This window comes from Eretmochelys imbricata, chromosome 4 (genome assembly GCF_965152235.1).
Source record: "Eretmochelys imbricata isolate rEreImb1 chromosome 4, rEreImb1.hap1, whole genome shotgun sequence".
Taxonomy (NCBI): Eukaryota; Metazoa; Chordata; order Testudines; family Cheloniidae; genus Eretmochelys; species Eretmochelys imbricata.
The window spans coordinates 122,263,247-122,281,668 of record NC_135575.1 but is presented as its reverse complement, the minus strand read 5'-3'; the positions used below and the strand labels follow the sequence as shown (position 1 = coordinate 122,281,668).

The following is an 18,422-nucleotide window of genomic DNA, read 5'->3' as shown; positions in this document are numbered from 1 at the left end:
TAGAGGTACTGATTGAGTATTTGTTTCTTAGGATCAGATGGTTTAATAATATTAGAATTTGGGACCAGAGTGGGAAAGTGCATATATGAAAGCAAACTTTGTGGCTCAGGCCCATATTTATATTAAATTCTATTAATAGGATCCATCACAAAAACTACAGAGAAGTGGGGAGAATGAGTATTTTTTTACAGGATGTTTGGTTACACATAATTTATTACAATACTAGGTTACTAGGACAACAGCATATTGGTTTACACTGTGAAGACAATTTCTATAACATAAAAAGCAAGAAACCTATTATTATTGAATAACACCTTAGAGTATGCAGAAAACAGAGGGGAAATAATGTGAAAGAAAAGTTTTCAGATATCCATTTATGCCCATAATTTTCCACTGTTTCAGGTCATAATTATGAAAAACAGAATATAAAACACAATGCTTCGTATTTACATTTGAAATATCTGATTCAGATCATTTTAAGGATAGGCTGCTTGTTAGTGCTGTTCAGACCTGGTCATGGTGAAAGGCCACATGATTGCAAGACACTAAAGCTCCAGATGCAGGGACTACTCACCTGTTTAAAGTTAAGCCCATGATTAAGTGCATTGCTGACAGGTAGCCTAAATAAACAAAAACTTACGTCATGACTAATGTCTCGTCTCCAGGTTCGCTGAGTAGCCCATCTACGAAAACTGATGTACTGGTGAAATTATGTGTGCTCCATGTCTGACCTTCATCTATGCTGAACCTTTAAAGAGAGAAATGTCTTCCATTCATTGCATTCTTAAATAAATATTATAATTATGGTATTTTGTTGGATAAAATCACAAGAGGAGATTCCATAGGACTCAGGATCACCAACACACAGTTGCAAAAACTGGGAATAATCCTCCTCTGAATGACAAAAAACCAAGAAATCTCTTTGATTTCCTATATTTCACCCTAATTCCTCATATATGTGCTCCCCAGACAATTGATCACAAACTTGGCTCATATACGTGTGAGTATTATCATTATGTAAAATATCATTATGTAAAATTGAAGCATTGATCACTTGCATTCAGTACATATACATTACTTTTTGCATAATTCTAGAGGTGATAGCTCTGCATGCTATTCCAAAATTCCAATATGGGCAACTGTATACTGCCTCTCTAAATGCATCCTACAGCTAAAAGTTTACTCCCTACCCCAATCTGCAGGGCAATGGTAGTGTATACTGTTAAAATAGTCACTGGATTTTAGTGGTGGATTAAGTGACCTCTGTGTATAGTTTGTACTGCAGTCCACTTTGGGAAGCTTTTGAATGAACAGGGCCATAATGACACAAAAAAAGTGTTATTATTAATGCTGTAGCAAACTACTTTACCAACAACTCCACTGGGAATCCTTTAATAAAATGTCCACCTGCATTTTGTTGGTTTAACGAATGTTAAATTAAAGTGGCTCCACCTAGATTTCTTACACAAACTTACTGAAAAGCACATTATTGAGTAATTCTGAAGTATGTTTGAGGTCTTGAATATGTAATAACCCTACTATAACTGACTGCAGCATTACTTGAGTATTTTCAGAGGGATAGAAGTGTCTTTGATGGCCACAATGACTCCACCATGGTCCAGATACAAGATGTGATGTTCTTCTTCAAAGACCTAGAAATCAGATAAAAAGACCAAGCAGATGTCTGGGTTGGAAAAAATAAAATGCATTACCAAAACATTATTAAAATACTTATCAAGTTATGGCTTTCTAACAGTCTGCTTTGTTAAATAAATTCAAAAGTACATAATAATTAGTTTTACTCCTACATTGTACACAGTTATTAAAGACTGGTTCTACCATGTGGATCAAGTTCTCTCAGTTGTGAAGGAAAAAAAAATTATGCTGGTGAATTGGGAAATGTTCAGGCTCAAATCACAATCAAATAAAAATGCTGGTAGGTGATCTCAGCCCAGACTCGTGCTTCTAACAATATGCATTCTTTATTCTTTCCCACTATATATCTTTTTGTGACCTAACAACTTACTTAAGGTATTTGTCATATTCTATATGTCTTGCAAAATAGCATGCCTTGAAGTGTAATTCTAAGAAAAACAGGAAAGTTATTTCTGTCTGTGAGATTCTAACACATTCTTCAAAATGTACAGAACATGATGTAAATTGGTATGAGTTATATTTTCAGGATAAAGAAGCTATTATTAATACTTACTTTGTCTAACTATAGACTCTGTGCAGTTTAACAATGAGGTCACTTTGTGACTTTTGAATGGTCTAAAAAGTTAGGATATATGTGATACTGGCTTGGTGACACAAGCGATGAATCATAACCAAGATTTGAGGATAAATGTAGGGTTCTTCCCTCTCTTTTCCACAGCTCAAAGATTTGCACAAAAATCTCTCTGGTGGAAGTCCTGAATCTCAATATTCTTGATATTCATAAACTATTGAAATTGCAGCCAAACAACCAAAGGAAAATAAGAGTATGGTGATTACTATTACAAAGGCTAGATTGATCAAGTTAGTATACAATGGTATCTGAGATACACAGTTCTTTCCTATTTTAAGCAGAGGGAAATATTAGCTATCTCACACTATTGTGGGGCAGCTGTTCGTCAGCGCAGACTTTTCAACAGCAACCTATCTAAACAATACCTAGGCTTAATGGAGACTATATACCAGGAAAATTAAAATAATCCTTTGAAAGCCCGGAGCCGAAATAACTGATGAAAGCATGAGGAAGGAAAAGGAAAAAAAGGAAAAAGCTTAGCCTGAATCACTGGAAGCACTAAATAAATAAATATATTTTCCTTTCTACATCTGAGATTTGTCATAAGAAAGTGTCTGCTTGCTTCAGATGTCTGTCAAACTTCATTTAACACAGCAGCATGAGATAAAGTGAGCATTAATGCACACTCCTTGAAAACTAATACACAGACATTGTACCCGTTATACAACCTGACAAAGAAAAGTGAACAAGACGTTTGCTTTACTTTGCCTTTGAGAATGAGAAAATACCGACAATGCTAACAGCTTCTCTTTACCCATTTTGAAGCCATATCAGTGATAGACTGAAGTGTAGAAGAAAACTCTTTACCCCCCAAGTACATTCACATTCACTCCAAGGAATGAGGAAGCATTAATAAAGCAGGAACACCCTAGCTAGAAGCTTGGCTGCATATCTTTCTCTCACCTAATAAGAACTTATTTAAAAGGAATCCCTGTAGTTTCAAGAATCCCTTTGGCTCTCTTCCATTTACAGACCAGCACCAGATATGAGAAATTTATAGTCCTGTCTGCTTATTACATACAGCTGCATATTTTAGAGAATTCAGCAATGGATAGACACTAATTTTAGATGCACTTCGAAAGGATCTGATCAGATGTAATCGGATAAGCAAAGTTTGGATTCCTCTACAAACCTGCTCTGAACTTCTGCTCAAATAAAAAAAAAAAAACGGTTAGTAACCTTTTGTAACTGTTGTTCTTTGAGATGTGTTGCTCATGTCCATTCCATTATAGGTGTGTGTGCTCACCACGTGAACCAATGCTGTAAGTTTTTCTCTCAGTGGTATCCGTAGGGGATTGGCTCTGGCGCCCTCTGGAGTGACGCCCGTATGTGCTGGTATACGGAGTGCCGGCGGCTCTCCCCTCCCTCATATCCTTCTTGCCGGAATTCTGACAGAGGGGAAGGACGGTGGGTCATGGAAAGGACATAAGCAACATATCTTGAAGAACAACAGTTACGAAAGATTAATAACCGTTTTTTCTTCTTCGAGTGATTGCTCATGTCCATTCCATTTTAAGTGACTCCCAAGCAGTATCCGAGGTTGGTAGGAGTTCATAGACGTGTTGATTGCAACACAGCGTTGCCAAATCCAGCATCATCTCTGGCCTGCTGGGTGATGGCATAATGCATCGAGTAATGCACAGAGTCTTTCAGGTCATGTAACTTGCTGTCTGTCCCATGAACAGTGCCAAGCCATCGAAGGGGAGGTCCTGGATGGACTGCTGAACCTCCACCAACAGGCCTGACGATTGCAACCTGGATGCACGCCTCATGGAAATGGCCGAAGCCATGGTCCGGGCAGCATAGTCCACTGCATCTGAGGCTGCTTGGAGGGCTGCCCTTGCCACAGCTCTGCCCTCATCCAGAATAGCCAGGAACTCTTTTCTGGGCTTCTCTGGCAACAAGTCTGCAAACTTAGCCATGGACTGCCAGATGTTAAAATCATAATGGCCAAGTAAGGCCTGCTGGTTGGCCGCTCTTAGCTGGAGACTGGCCATAGAATAAATCTTTCTGCCAAAGAGATCAAGCATCTTCGCCTCCTTATCCTTAGGGGTCAATCCCGGTTGGCCTTGTCTTTCATTATCATTGGCTGCTGATACCACCAGTGAGCTTGGAGTGGGGTTTGTATACAGGTATTCAAATCCCTTAGTAGGGACGTAATACTTTCTCTCTTCCCGCTTGGAGATGGGGGGCAGGGAGGAGGGAGTTGGCCACAAGGCCTTGATCAGCTTTACCACTGTCTCGTGGACGGGCAATGCCACCTTGAAAGGGACTGCTGCGCTTAAAAATCAAACAGTGAGTTGGAGGGTTCCGCCAACTCCTCAGCCTCAAACCCCAGGTTAGATGCCACCCTCTTTAGAAGCTCCTGGTTACCCTTTACATCATCCTTGGGAACCATGTGGGAAGGTCCTGCTACCAACTCATCAGGTGAAGAGGATGAGGAGGCAGGTAACGGTGGGTTTGCCAATTCTGCAGCCTCCACCGGGGGTGCCTCAGCGGAGGCTGGCTGAACCTGGGGACCTTGCGCTGACTCCGCTTCCAAGCCCGGGGGTGGGCAGGAGACTGTCACTGTTTCTCAGATGCCCTGAGTCTGATTGGTGCCCCTGTGATTGTTGGGAAAACCCCGAGGGGTTCCATAGCTGCCAGGGAGGCAGCCACTGGCCCTGAGGCCCTGTGGCCACTGGTGGTCCCGATAGGAATGCTGATGCCCCAAGTGGGTGGCCTTGGACTGCAAGCAAATCCTCCTCCTCACTCTCTGAGCCTGAGGAGGGAGAGACTCATCTGGGGGACCAGGACGGTACTAATGCTGCCTGTTTACCCTGTTCCTGGGCTGTCAGCCCTCTGTGTAGGTCTCCACTGCTGACCTGTACTGGGAAGATGGCTCTCGGTGCCGCGCCTCCAGTGACCGGTGGCAGCGTTTGGTAGAACAGTGCCTGTACCCCAGTGATTGACACCTCACACTTTGAGAGCGGTGCTGCTCCATGGACCAGGAGTGAAAGCAGGAGCGAGAGGATCAGCATCTTGGCTCAGGAGCTCGTTGACGTGCCCATGGGGATCTGCAGCAGTGAACCAGAGACAGATGACGGGACTCTGGGGACTGGCATCTTGACTCTCCAGAGTGGTGCCACGAGTTTGGAGATGGACTCGGCTGCTCTGGGGATCGGTGCCGGGACTCTGGGGACTGGCGAGGTGCCTCCACAGGTCTGCACCAGAGAGCTGCCAATTGGCACTGGGATCCTGGGGAAGGCTGCCTAGAGTCCTCGGAACTACGCTGGGAATGCTGACAGGTAAGCCGACCCATATCCGGGGGGTTGGCAGCAGTGCTCAGGTGAACACTGGTGGGGCACCCCCTTCATCGGGGAGCGGTGCCACATTGATGGGGACCACTGGAAAGGTCCCAGGGCTGGTTTACCCCTCGAATGGGGCACCCCTCTGGTTCGGCATGGGTGGCATGAGAAGGGACAATATGTCCTTAGCAGCCTGAAAGGCCTCTGGCATGGACGGTACCGCCAGGTACTGAGTGCCTCTGCTGCTTCCCGGGGTCTCAAAGGGGATTCGACAGCTCACCGGGTGCTGCAGCCTGGTCATCGTCCAGAGGAGAGGAGCTGCCCTGCGTTTTCCTCTGGCTCTCTCCTGCCTTTTACAGGACATAGGAGAATGCCCTCTCCTGGTCTTTCTTTGCTTTTAAACAGGTACCAGGGATGGGGATGCTGTGGTGCTTGGAGAGGAGTTTGATCTAGCCAGCTCAGAAGCCGGTGTAAGGGCCAACTCGATAAGGAGCGCATTTGGGTTGCGGCTTGAAACTTTTACAAATGCAACACTTGTTGTCCACGTGGGTCTCCCCCAAACACTTCAGATAGCTTTGATGGGGATCACTGTCTGGCATAGGTTTTTTGCAGTAGTCACAAGGCTTGAAGCCTGGGGATCAGACCATGCCCTGTCTCTAGGCTAAGTCCCATAGGGGACTAACTAACTATTTCTAACTTATGCACTAAGGGAACTAACAAACTATACAAGCTTTCTCAGAAATATATATAAGAGATTCACAAGTAGGTACAGTTGAAAAGGAAAGCTTGCTGAGGCAAGGGGACATTCCAGCACCATCACTGGTGGTAACAAGGAACTGAAGGAGGGGGCAGCTGGCTGCTCCCCTTATACCGATGCATACGTGTGCCACTTCAGAGGGCGCTAGAGCTGGATGGATACCACTGAGGGAAGTACAGTTCATGGTTATACAGCTTGGGTACCATAGTTTTACTCTACATTCTTCTTAAAGCTGTGATTCCGTTCTGCTGGTACTGATTGCTTGTTTAATTTCACCTATTCCTTGGAATGTTTTTATATCTATCTTTTGGTGTAAATATTGTCTATAGAGAAGGGACTGAAAATAGCAACAGTAAACAAGACTTTAATTAGAAACAGAAACATTTATTGAATCTATGGAAGAATTTCAGATCAGGACCTGATTCAAATCCCACTGAAGTCAGTGGAAAGAATGTCAGTGAATTCAATGGGTATCAGATCAGGCCCATAGGACTTAGTTCTTAAGTCTCTATTCAGTCTATGACTAAAGACCAAGGAAGGACTTCTTACCTGGGCCCATAATATGCATGTGCAATAATTCATATAATTTAAGACTCACGATAAGTTAGATGTAGGTCTAAACCATCAAAATGGCAGAGCCAATAGAAAATAGTTATGAACAACATGAGCATCTAATACAACGTAGTGTTATTTATTCTTGAGTGTGCAGTTGAAAAGGGCATAAAGTGTTCCAGGACTAATTCACTTTCCAGTGAATAATACTGGCACTCTGCCAATGCTTTAACAGAAAGGAATATTAAAATCATATTGCGATAACCTTCTACCTTCCATTAGCGAGCAAGAGGAATAAATAATGCCTAGGTGAGTGTGGTCAAGCCCTCTGTTTCCATTAAGATACACAGGGAATAGCACCAATATGTATCTCCATCTTTTCCTAATTTTCTGTTTGTTCACAGTATAAACACCTACCACTTATAGGAGTAGCTTTTCATCTTCAGAACACTGTAATAACATGAACTAATTCACCCAATGAAGTACACTACAGAAATAAATATTACCCCAAATTCCCACATAAGGAAACATGGTAACCCCTATCCTCTAAGAGGGACTTTCCCAAAGTAAAAAGTGAAGTTAGCATTGGAGCGGACATTAGAAGTCAGGAGCTCCTAGCTTCTAGTCCACCGCAGCATGCTTATCTATGCTCATAAGCAGTTCAAATATGCAAGTCTCAACTGTGCAAATCATAATTCTCTCCATAACTACAATCAAATTAATGAATTAGTGATCATCTCCACTAACTAGAACTTGTTTAGTCATTTCAGGTGGCCAGCTGCTACAGGGCAACACCATTGGAACCTCATGCGTCCTCCATCCTTTGTAGCTCTTTTGTAATATTTAGGGAATTTTATTTGCTTCATAATAATGCCAACTGTTTTCTCTCTCATGGTGTATTGTTTATGTCTTTGTTACTGCAATAGCTGTTGATACACCAGAACAGATTCTCTACTAGTAAAAGTCAGCATAAAGTCAATGGAGCCATGCTGATTTACACCTGGTGAGGATTTATCCTATGAGATTTAATTCTGCATTACCTTGAACTCAAAGCTAGGCAAAAATGCACCCAGTCCCCTGTGTAGTTCACCAAGAAAAATCCATTCCTAAATTCCAAGCTGGAACACTTTCCTACAATTGTCTTAGCTGACTCTCTCTTCCTGGCTGTTGAAAGGGAGTGATTCCAGCCTCTCTTGCTTGTTGTGCTTGTTAGAGATGCTACCCATCTCTTGGTTGCTTGGAGAAGAAAATCTGTACCTCTCTTTGGTGCCTGGATGGTTACAAAGTTGCTGAGCCTTGTCCTGCTTAAGCAAAGGTTTCTCTACCTTGTCTAATACAGAGGTATCATGTAGAGAGAAGGATGGTCTCGTAATTAAGGCACTGGACTGGAACTCAAGAGATCTGGCTTCAATTTCTGGCCATGTCACAGACTTTCTGTGTAACCTTGGACCACACAATTGATCTCTCACAATTGAGTCTTAGATGTCCACCCTGTGAAACAGGGATAATGCTATTTCCCCAATATTTTTTTTGTCTATTTAAACTGCAAGCTACTTGGGTAATTTCTGTCTCTTACTATTTGTTTACTCATCCCCTAGCACAATGGTGCTACACTCTTCTGCAATAATAATAATAATCATCATCACTATCAGAGTGCTACTGTATTCCACACATTTTCTGGGTGTGGTGTTCTGTCCCATCTAGCGGCAGTGAGACCACTCAGAGAGATAAAATGAGTCTGCTCTACAGACTTAGCTACTAGCCAGTTGGCTTTTAGCTCATGCAGTAGAAGCTCACGCACTAAACTTCAGAAGTCTAAGGTTTGATTCCGCCCGCCAATGACTGGGGTCTGTCGGTGTTACGCTACGAAGTGGAAAAATACTAAAATCACCCTCAATACTAGACAGGCCAGTCGCGGTTTTAAAAAAATGGACAGCAGAAAACTGCTCAATGAGGCCCAAAACTGTTATAAAGCCTGAGTGGGGAAGGAATCTCATTCAAAGCTGGTTTTCATTTCCTGAAGGCCCTTAGGTTACTACCTATTTGATTTAATATCATGTTCATCTTTCACGTTATACTATTGTGTTTTGTTATTGAGAGTAAAATACATTACAGGGATGTTTGTAATGATCCCAAATCCAAACAGTGTAAATCCAGGAAATTCAAAACTTAATTGATGTCATGCAATTATCATAAGATTATGATTAAGGTATTTTCATGTTTGTTGTTTCAGATTACATTAAACAAAATATTAAAAGTCACATTTTCTCCCTCATGTTGTCCTTAAAGAGCACAGTTAAGGCTATCCAAAGATTGAGCTGCTTGGGTGCCTTAACTGTGCATGTCCATTCCATATCTTAGGTTTGGATTTTTTTAAAAAGTTAACCTTAACTCTGAATTTCCTAGGATCATAACACTTGGTATTGGGGTAATTACAACATCCCTGTAATGTATTTTACCTTAAATTAGTGATATGTACTCTCAACATTACATCAATTTTACTATAGTTTTTAACTAGGAATGTCTTTTTTTTAATTAGAAATTTCATATACAAGCACAAAATAAAGCCAAATAGACTATTACCATGTGATGTTTCTAATGATGTGAAGACATGAAGCAGCAACTTTAAAGCATTTTTAAAGATTTCAGCTTAAGGGCTATTTTCACTGAAGGTATGCTGTGGCTGCTTTATACTATTCCCATATTCGTCACTTAAGGTGGGTTTATAGCTACCTTATTTCACCAGAGCAGTGCAAAGCAGCTGTAGAGAATATATTCTGGTTCACCTCTCCCTCCTGTCCTCCAGTTTCTCCCTGTCTTTACACCTTCTCACACACCCCTGCATGCCCATACATCATTTCCCCCTTCCTTTCCATATCCTCTTTATTCCTTGCATACTTACCCCTATTTCCCCATCTCTACTGCACCTCCTACATTCCCTGCACATGCACACAATCATACACAAACCCTTGTGTCCTCCTCCCTCCTGCCCCCTCTACTGATCTGATCTGATCTGGTGCAGCAGGTAGCAATTGAAAATAAATATGTAGGATGAATGCTTATTTTGGCTGCTATTTTTCAGAACTGAAAGTTTATCCATCAGCAGAAGTTGAGGCATAAAGCTTTTCCCTTCAGAAAAACTCATTAAGAATTGCCATCTTTCAAACTGGCCACCATCGCCAACTGCTTCTAACTTCAGTCAAGCTAGGGAAGATGGTGACTTCCTATGCTGTCAGGAGGCAGAGATTTCATTGACAACAATAGGAGATAGATGACCCCTGCAAGATGGCCACAAGGCACAAGATTTAGGTGATTTCAAACTCTGTGGAAAGTTTGAAGTGTTGTTATTATTCTGTTATTAACATCATGGGGGGGGGGGGGGGGGGGAAGGTCTGACCAATTTTAAACTGGGGGAAAAAAAGATTTTCTTCCTTTCTAGCTAATCAGGTACAAAACCTTTGCATGTGAGCATCCTAAGTCTGACCTCTGAGTATATACATTCTGAATATCCTGAAATAAGGCTAATAATTAAAAAAAAAAAAAAAACAAAAAACCAAAAGACTTGCACTTTCCTTGTGCAAGTTACTCAGGAGGAGATTTTCAAAGGGAGAAAATAGGTGCCCTATTCCTACTGAACATCAATAGCAGCTGGGAACCTAATTCTCACTACTGCTTGTGAAAATCTCCCCTTTCATCTCAGTTTCAAAGTAAAATGGGAACAACAATAGCTACTTACATCTACAGGAGGATTAGAAGGCTTAATTAGTTAATACATTAAATGTGATAATTGTTACAATCAATCAATCAATGAAAATAGTAATTTGATGCTCAAAATTAGTTTCAAGTGTCTTATTTCTCCTTCCTTACCTGCCTCCAGGTATTCCCACAATCAGATGTTATGTACATTTCTTCTTTATACTCAACCAGCTGGGAGCCCAGATTACCTGGACACAAAGAAAGCAAGTAAATAAATAAATAAATAAAAAGGAAAAGCTTGCATTTATATAGTACCTCTCTCCTTATACAGTCACCTCTCTCCTTAGCAAAATAGGCAGGAAAACAGATGAGGATCAAATCAAATTCTGCCCTGGGATCCTTGACTGGGGCTGGCCTAATTTCAATGAGAGTCACAAGTGCACCCTGGCTCCAAATGATGAAGTAGGATTACTTTATTTTCTGCAGTAACAATAATTAATATTTGCTGTGTTTTTATTACATATGTTTAATTTCCACATAATTGGTTGTTGAGAGATGGATAGTAACTGCAGGGTGGGAACTGTCAGGCTAATCCATATGATTTAAAATGACTCCCCTGAGTAGAAACAGCATGGTTTGTGAGACGCCCATAAGAAGACTTACCCAGACTTCCAGAACTTCTCCGAATTATCTTGGACACTGGAGCTGTGTCATCTCTTTTCCTGGTTCTCTCATCTCCTTCCCTGCCACAACACCTTTCTCCCTGCACCTGGATTTATTCAATCTCTCTCACATCCCTCATTCTAACTAGAGCCCATCCTAAACCCCACTGCTCCTGTGCGATGAACATGGGAAGAAGCTTCTTCTGCAAAAGTGCCAAATTGCCCTCACACACCAGATGGTCAGCCACTCTGGACTCCATAGTTTATCTAACCATCTAGCACATCTTCTCCTGCTTCCACATACCCACTGGTGCTTTGTAGTATGAGGCAAGAGGTAGGCCTTGGCAGGAAAGTGAAGTGGGGCAAGTTATGCTTACAAGTCAAGGAAGGGGCAAGGATCCTAGCATGGGGTGGGGAAGGGTGTAGAATGCAACACATTCCTGCTGTGAGTCCCAGCCTCCTCTGAGAGTTCACAAACTTACCTCTTTCTTCACACATTGCCCCACAGTGGCATCTCCATTAACTCTAGGAAAATGGTCAGTCCCTAAGGTTTAACAGGTGCCTCTTGCTTACTCTTTAATAAACTACACTTATTACTATTATTTATTAGTATTATTATAGTATCCCTTAACCCCCCAGTAGGGTTAAGCAATGATCACTGTATTTGGAATAAGAATCTCTCAGACTCAGGCTGTGTGAATATCTTTTGCGATTACCTTGGCAGAAGCACTGCACAAAATTAGCAATAAATAAGAATGAGTGGTTTTCTTTTCTCTTATGGCATTATGTAAAGTACCATCTTAGCCTCTTTATTCATCCTGAACCACTGTTCCTGTTTTATCTGGCTGATTTTATTCAGTGGAAGGAACATTTGAAGGAAGATTTACAGCACTTAAAAACAGTAGGTATCAAAAACTGTGTAAGTAAAAAAAGATCCTGAAGTAGAATCATATACTCTACTCTGACAGTGGCCAAAAAGCTGGCTCTATATTTTGACAATAAACACTGAAGAGCAGTAGCTAGTCTTCAGAGGGCTGCAAAGCAAACTTGTGACATAAGATCTCAACAAATAGTTTCAAAAGCATAGATTTCTATCTTGTGACAAGCTGCTCTTCAAATAATCAACTGTTCAACTGTCAGTCAGTTTACAGTAAGCTTGAAGAGATGCAATCACAGTATGCTTTTGCACCTAAGTGATATTATTGAGGTGATTTTGCCTTAAATGTATGATTTGTATGTTCTCAGGGAAAAATAGATGACATTTGTCAGATTTTTTTAAGTAAAAGAGACATACGGAAAGAATACACTTGAGATTAGGATATCATTATGAAATTTTACTAACATACTATATAAACAAATGTGTTAGATATGAAAACACACACTTAGGGTTTATTCAGGATGCAAGGGACTTGAGAGAGATTGAGAGAAAACACTGTTGAAAGTTATATGTTCCATTTACACCATCAAGATTATGAGTACTTGGCTCTTTAATAGATTAACTTTAAATTATTTAACCCTAATAACAGCTAAAATGGGATCAGAAAATTCTATCAGAGAATTTATTGGAGCTAGCCTACTATTGACATCTAACAGTAGCTGTACCTGATGCTTTAGATGATCACCAATCCTCCCTTCAACCCACTTCATCCTGAAAAAATCAAAATCAAGTACAACAAACAACCCATGCAATTCTTTGAGGGGAAAATTGCTTCTTGACCTTTATACGTAGGATGGCAGAATTCTATTTTTAATTTTAATTTTGAAGGATAATATCAACATGTATTTTTAAGCGTTTTTTAAAGCTGTTTAGCAATTTAAATTTTCACAGTTGTAGGAAATAATAGTGGGGGTCAGACAATTATTTAGTGAGACTAGATGTTGATATTCAAAATGTTAAAGCTTTATAAACCATTAACACACAAATTGTCACCATCACCTGCCAAATTAACACACAAATTGTCACCATCACTCAGGGTCAGAGAGCAGGCATGTAGTTCAGTCCCCCTAGGCCACTATGGGGTGGAATAGAGGCCGCCCCGCCCCTGCATACTACTCGAGTCGAGTGGTAAGGCAAGCAAACACTACAGGGCTGTGGAAGACAAAGTGAAGGAGTTGAGAGTGTAGGTTGTATTCATCTTCTAAGTTGAGGGCTTGGGCCTACAGAGGGACACGTGCATCTTGGAGATGCGTGCATAGCTTTGCAGATGGTGTCAATGAGAGGGCTTTAGCTTCCTCAACCATGAGATGCTGTTCTGGAAAGAAGGTCTGCTAGGAAGAGATGGGATCCACCTGACCAAGAAGTAGAAGATCATCTTTGAGCCAAGGTGCCAACCTAGTGAGGATGGCTTTAAACTAGTTTCAAAGGGGGCAGGTGACAAAAACTCACATGTGAGCATAAACAGAGCCAGATATTGGGAGTCAAATGGAAAATTACAACAGGGTAAAGCGGCAAAGAGTCCTGTGGCACCTTATAGACAAGGGGTTGGCAACCTATGGCTTGTGTGTCAAAGGTGGCATGCGAGCCAATTTTTAATGGCACACTGCTGTCTACAGCAGCGTGCCATTAAAAATCCGGCCTGGCCCAGCCCGGCCAGCTCTTCTCTGCCCCCCCCCCCCACTCTCTCCTTGCAGGGCAAGCAAGCTTCCCCCCCCCTCGCCTCTTCCCCCAGTGTGCTGGGTTCCTGCCCCTCCTCCTCTCCCTCCCTGCGGCTGATCAGCTGACGGCCCTGGCTACGGAGGGGGAGAGGGAAAATCGGAGCCACAGTGCTCCTTGGGGACCTTGGGGAAGGGGGTGGAATCGGCATATCCCCTCCAGCCCCCTGCCGTGAGCTGCTCAGGGCAGGGGGCTGGGAGCACCTCCACGACCCCAGCCCACACCCCCAACCCTCTGCCCTGACCCCTGCACCCCCCCCACACCCCAGCCCTCTGCCCTGACCCCTGAACCCTCCTCACACATACCCAGCCCTCTCCCTCACCCCTGCACCCCCCCCACAACCCCAGCCCTGACTCCGGCACCCTCCACACATACCCAGCCCCTTACCCTGACTCCTGCACCCTCCTCACACACCCCCACACCCCATGCCCTGACTCTTGCACCCCCCACATCCCCACCCCCACCCTGAGCACCAAATGGGAGCTCCTGCACACACACACACACACACACACACACATATTCCCACCTGCACCCCTCGCACCAAATGGGAGCTGCCCAGGTAAGCACTCCACACCCAAACCTCCTGCCCCAAACCTGAGCCCCCTCCCTCATTCTAGCTCCTGGCCAGACCCTGCACCCCAACCCCCAGCTTGCTTCTTCACCCCCAGCCCTGTGCTCAGTGCACTCCCACCCTCAGCTCAGTGCAGAGAGAGAGAGGAAGAGAATGGTTAGAACCAGGAAGAAGGTAGGCACCTACTCTATGTGTGCAGGGCTGGGACCCCAGACCGGCAGTGGGCTGAGCGGGGCTGGCAGCCAGTACCCTGGCTGGCAGGAGCCGGGGGACAGAACCCCAGACCGGCAGTGGGCTGAGCCGCTCAGCCCACTGCTCGTCTGAGGTCCCGGCCGCCGGCCCTGGTCAGTCCGCTGCCGGCCTAGGTTAATGGAACCCCAGGCCGGCAGCAGGCTGAGCGGGCCAGAGATGTAAGATCAGCATTTTAATTTAATTTTAAATGAAGCTTCTTAAACATTTTGAAAACCTTGTTTACATACGACAATAGTTTAGTTTTATAATATAGACTTATAGAGAGAGACCGTCTAAAAAACATTAAAATGTATTATTGGCACGCGAAACCTTAAATTAAAGTGAATAAATGAAGACTCGGCACACCACGTCTAAAAGGTTGCCGACCCCTGTTATAGACTAACGGACATATTGGAGCATAAGCTTTCGTGGGTGAACACCCTCTTCTTCAGATGCATGTAGTGGAAATTTCCAGGGGCAGGTATAAATATGCAAACAAGAATCAGGCTAGGGATAACGAGGTTAGTTCAATCAGGGAGGATGAGGCCCTCTTCTAGCAGTTGAAGTGTGAACACCAAGGGAGGAGAAACTGCTTTTGTAGCTGGCTAGCCAGTCACAGTCTTTGTTTAATCCTGAACTGATGGTGTCAAATTTGCAAATGAACTGAAGCTCATCAGTTTCTCTTTGAAGTCTGGTCCTGAAGTTTTTTTGCTGCAGGATGGCTACCTTTAAATCTGCTATTGTGTGTCCAACGAGATTGAAGTGTTCTCCTACAGGTTTTTGTATATTGCCATTCCTAATATCTGATTTGTGTCCATTTATCCTTTTATGTAGGGATTGTCCAATTTGGCCGATGTACATAGCAGAGGGGCATTGCTGGCACGTGATGGTGTATATTACATTGGTGGACGTGCAGTTGAATGAACCCGTGATGGTGTGGCTGATCTGGTTAGGTCCTGTGATGGTGTCGCTGGTGTAGATACGTGGGCAGAGTTGGCATCGAGGTTTGTTGCATGGATTGGTTCCTGAGTTAGAGTTACTATGGTGTGGTGTGTTGTTGCTGATGAGAATATGTTTCAGGTTGTCTGTGGGCGAGGACTGGCCTGCCTCCCAAGGCCTGTGAAAGTGAGGGATCGTTGTCCAGGATGGGTTGTAGATTACTGATGATGCGTTGGAGAGTTTTTAGCTGAGGACTGTATGTGATGGTCAGTGGAGTTCTGTTGGTTTCTTTCTTGGGCTTGTCTTGCAGCAGGAGGCGTCTGGGTATACGTCTGGCTCTGTTGATCTATTTCCTTATTTCCTCATGCGGGTATTGTAGTTTTGAAACGTGCATGTCCTCGCCCACAGACAACCTGCCACCGTGAAGCATATTCTCATCAGCAATGACACATGCATCTGAACAAGTGGGTGTTCACTCACGAAAGCTTATGCTCCAATACATCCGTTAGTCTATACGGTGCCACAGGACTCTTTGCCGCTTTCACAGATCCAGACTAACATGGCTACCCTCTGATACTTAACAGGGTAAAGGAGCAACAAGAGGGAAATCAATGAGGGAATCTGCTCAACATCTTAGATGTCTAGAAACAAATGCAACCATTATGGGGAATTAACAGGAAGACCTGGAAGTATTAATACATAAGCTAAATTAGGCCTTAATTGGCATCACAGAGACTTGTGGGATAAGTCTCATGACTGGAATATTGGTATAGCTTCTTCAGGAAGGATGTGCAAGATAAAAAAGGAGCAGGTATTGCATTATACATCAAGAGGTGCAGAAGGAAGTGAGAGGCAGACTAGCTGAAAGTCCCTGGCTAAAGATAAAAGGGGTAAGAAATAGGGGTGATGCCAGGTAGGGGCCTAATACATACCACCAAATCAGGAAGAGGAGGTAGATGAGGCATTTCTAGAACAAACAACAGAAATATCCAAAACACAAGACATGATAAGTAATGAGGGATTTTAACTACTCAGACATCTGTTGGAAAAGTAATACAGCAAAACATAAATTTTTCAGTAAATTCTTGGAGGTATTGAGGCAACATTTTGTTTCAGAAAGTGTAGGGAGTAACCAGGGAGACAGTCATTTAGCCTTGATTCTGACCAACAGGGAGGAATTGGTAGCGAATCTGAAGGCGGAAGGCAGTTTGCGTGAAAGTGATCATGAAATGATCATGACTGATCATGAGAAGTAGATTTTAACAGACTCAGAGAATTGATAGGTAAGGTCCCACTGTAAGAAAATCTAAAGGGAAAAAGCTGTTCAGGAGACCTGGTAGTTTCTCAAAGAGACAAGATGAAAGGCACAATTGCAAATTATCCCAGTGCAAAGAAAAAATAGGAAAAATAGAAAGAGGCCAACATGGCTCCATCAGGAACTCTTTAATGACCTGAAATATCAAACAAAAATGTCCTACAAAAAGTGGAAACATGGACAAATTACTGAGGAGGTGAACAAAAGAGGAGCACAAAATGTAGGGACCAAGTCAGAAAGGCTGAGGCACAAAATGAATTACACCTAGTAAGGGACATAAAAGGCCAACAAGAAGAGGTTCTTTAAACACATTAGGATAAGGAGAAAAATGAAGGAAAGGGTAGGTTCTCTACGTAGTGGGTAAAGTAAGCTAGTAATGACAACATCAAGATGGCTGAGGTGTTTAATGCCTATTTTTTTCAGTCTTCACTAAAAAAGGTTAATGGTGATATATAACCCAATTAATATTTAAAAAACAAACAAACAAACAAAAAAAAAAACAGGGGAAAGGAATGCAAGCCAAAATAGGGAAAGAACAGATTCAAGAATTTTTAAATAAGTTAGATGTATTCAAGTCAGTGGGGCCTGATGAAATTCATCCTAGGGTACTTAAGGAACTAGCTGAAGCTATCTTGGAACCACTAGCAATTATCTTTGAAAACTCATGGAGGATGGGCAAGGTCCCAAAGGATAGGACACTGGCAAACATAGTATGTATCTTTAAAAAGGGGGACAAAGAGGACCTGGGGAATAATAGACTGGTCAGCCTATCTTCAATACCTGGAAAAACACTGGAACAAATTATTAAATAATCTATTTGTGAGCACTTAAAGGATAATAGGATTATAAGGAATAGCCAGCATGGATTTGTCAAGAACAAACCATGTCAAACCAACCTATTTTTTTTCTTTGACAGTGTTACTGGCCTATTGGATGGGAGGAAGTATCAGATAAGATGGATCTTGCTTTCAGTAAGACTTTTGACACAGTCACACGTGGCTAGATGAAATTACTATAAGGTAGTTGCACAATTGGTTGAAATACCCTACTCAAAGAGTAGTTATCAGTGGTTCACTGTCAAACTTCAATTCTGAAGCACTTGGAGGAGAGGAAAGTGATCAGGAACAGTCAGCATGGATTCACCAAGGGCAAGTCATACCTGACTAATCTAATTGCCTTCTATGACAAGATAACTGGTTCTGTGGATGAAGGGAAAGCAGTGGACGTGTTGTTACTTGACTTTAGCAAAGCTTTTGACACTGTCTCCCACAGTATTCTTGCTAGCACGTTAAAGACATATGGGCTGGATGAATGGACTGTAAGGTGGATAGAGAGTTGGCTAGATTGTCGGGCTCAATAGGTAGCGATCAATGGCTCCATGTCTAGTTGGCAGCCGGTATCAAGTGGAGTGCCCCAAGGGTCGGTCCTGGGGCCGGTTTTGTTCAATATCTTCATAAATGATTTGGAGGATG

The 18,422-nt window shown here is 42.8% G+C and overlaps 1 protein-coding gene across 1 annotated transcript in view; it reads right to left on the bottom strand.

Moving 5' to 3' along the window:
• The window catches only part of SORCS2 (sortilin related VPS10 domain containing receptor 2), an 838,677-nt gene that overhangs the window by 56,738 nt on the left and 763,517 nt on the right, over positions 1–18,422 (bottom strand). The window contains exons 12-14 of the mRNA XM_077814654.1: positions 10,751–10,827; positions 1,561–1,652; positions 641–748 (exon numbers count right to left, since the gene is read on the bottom strand). Of these exons, the coding sequence (XP_077670780.1) occupies positions 641–748; positions 1,561–1,652; positions 10,751–10,827 (277 nt within the window). The remainder of the gene's footprint in view (positions 1–640; positions 749–1,560; positions 1,653–10,750; positions 10,828–18,422) is intronic.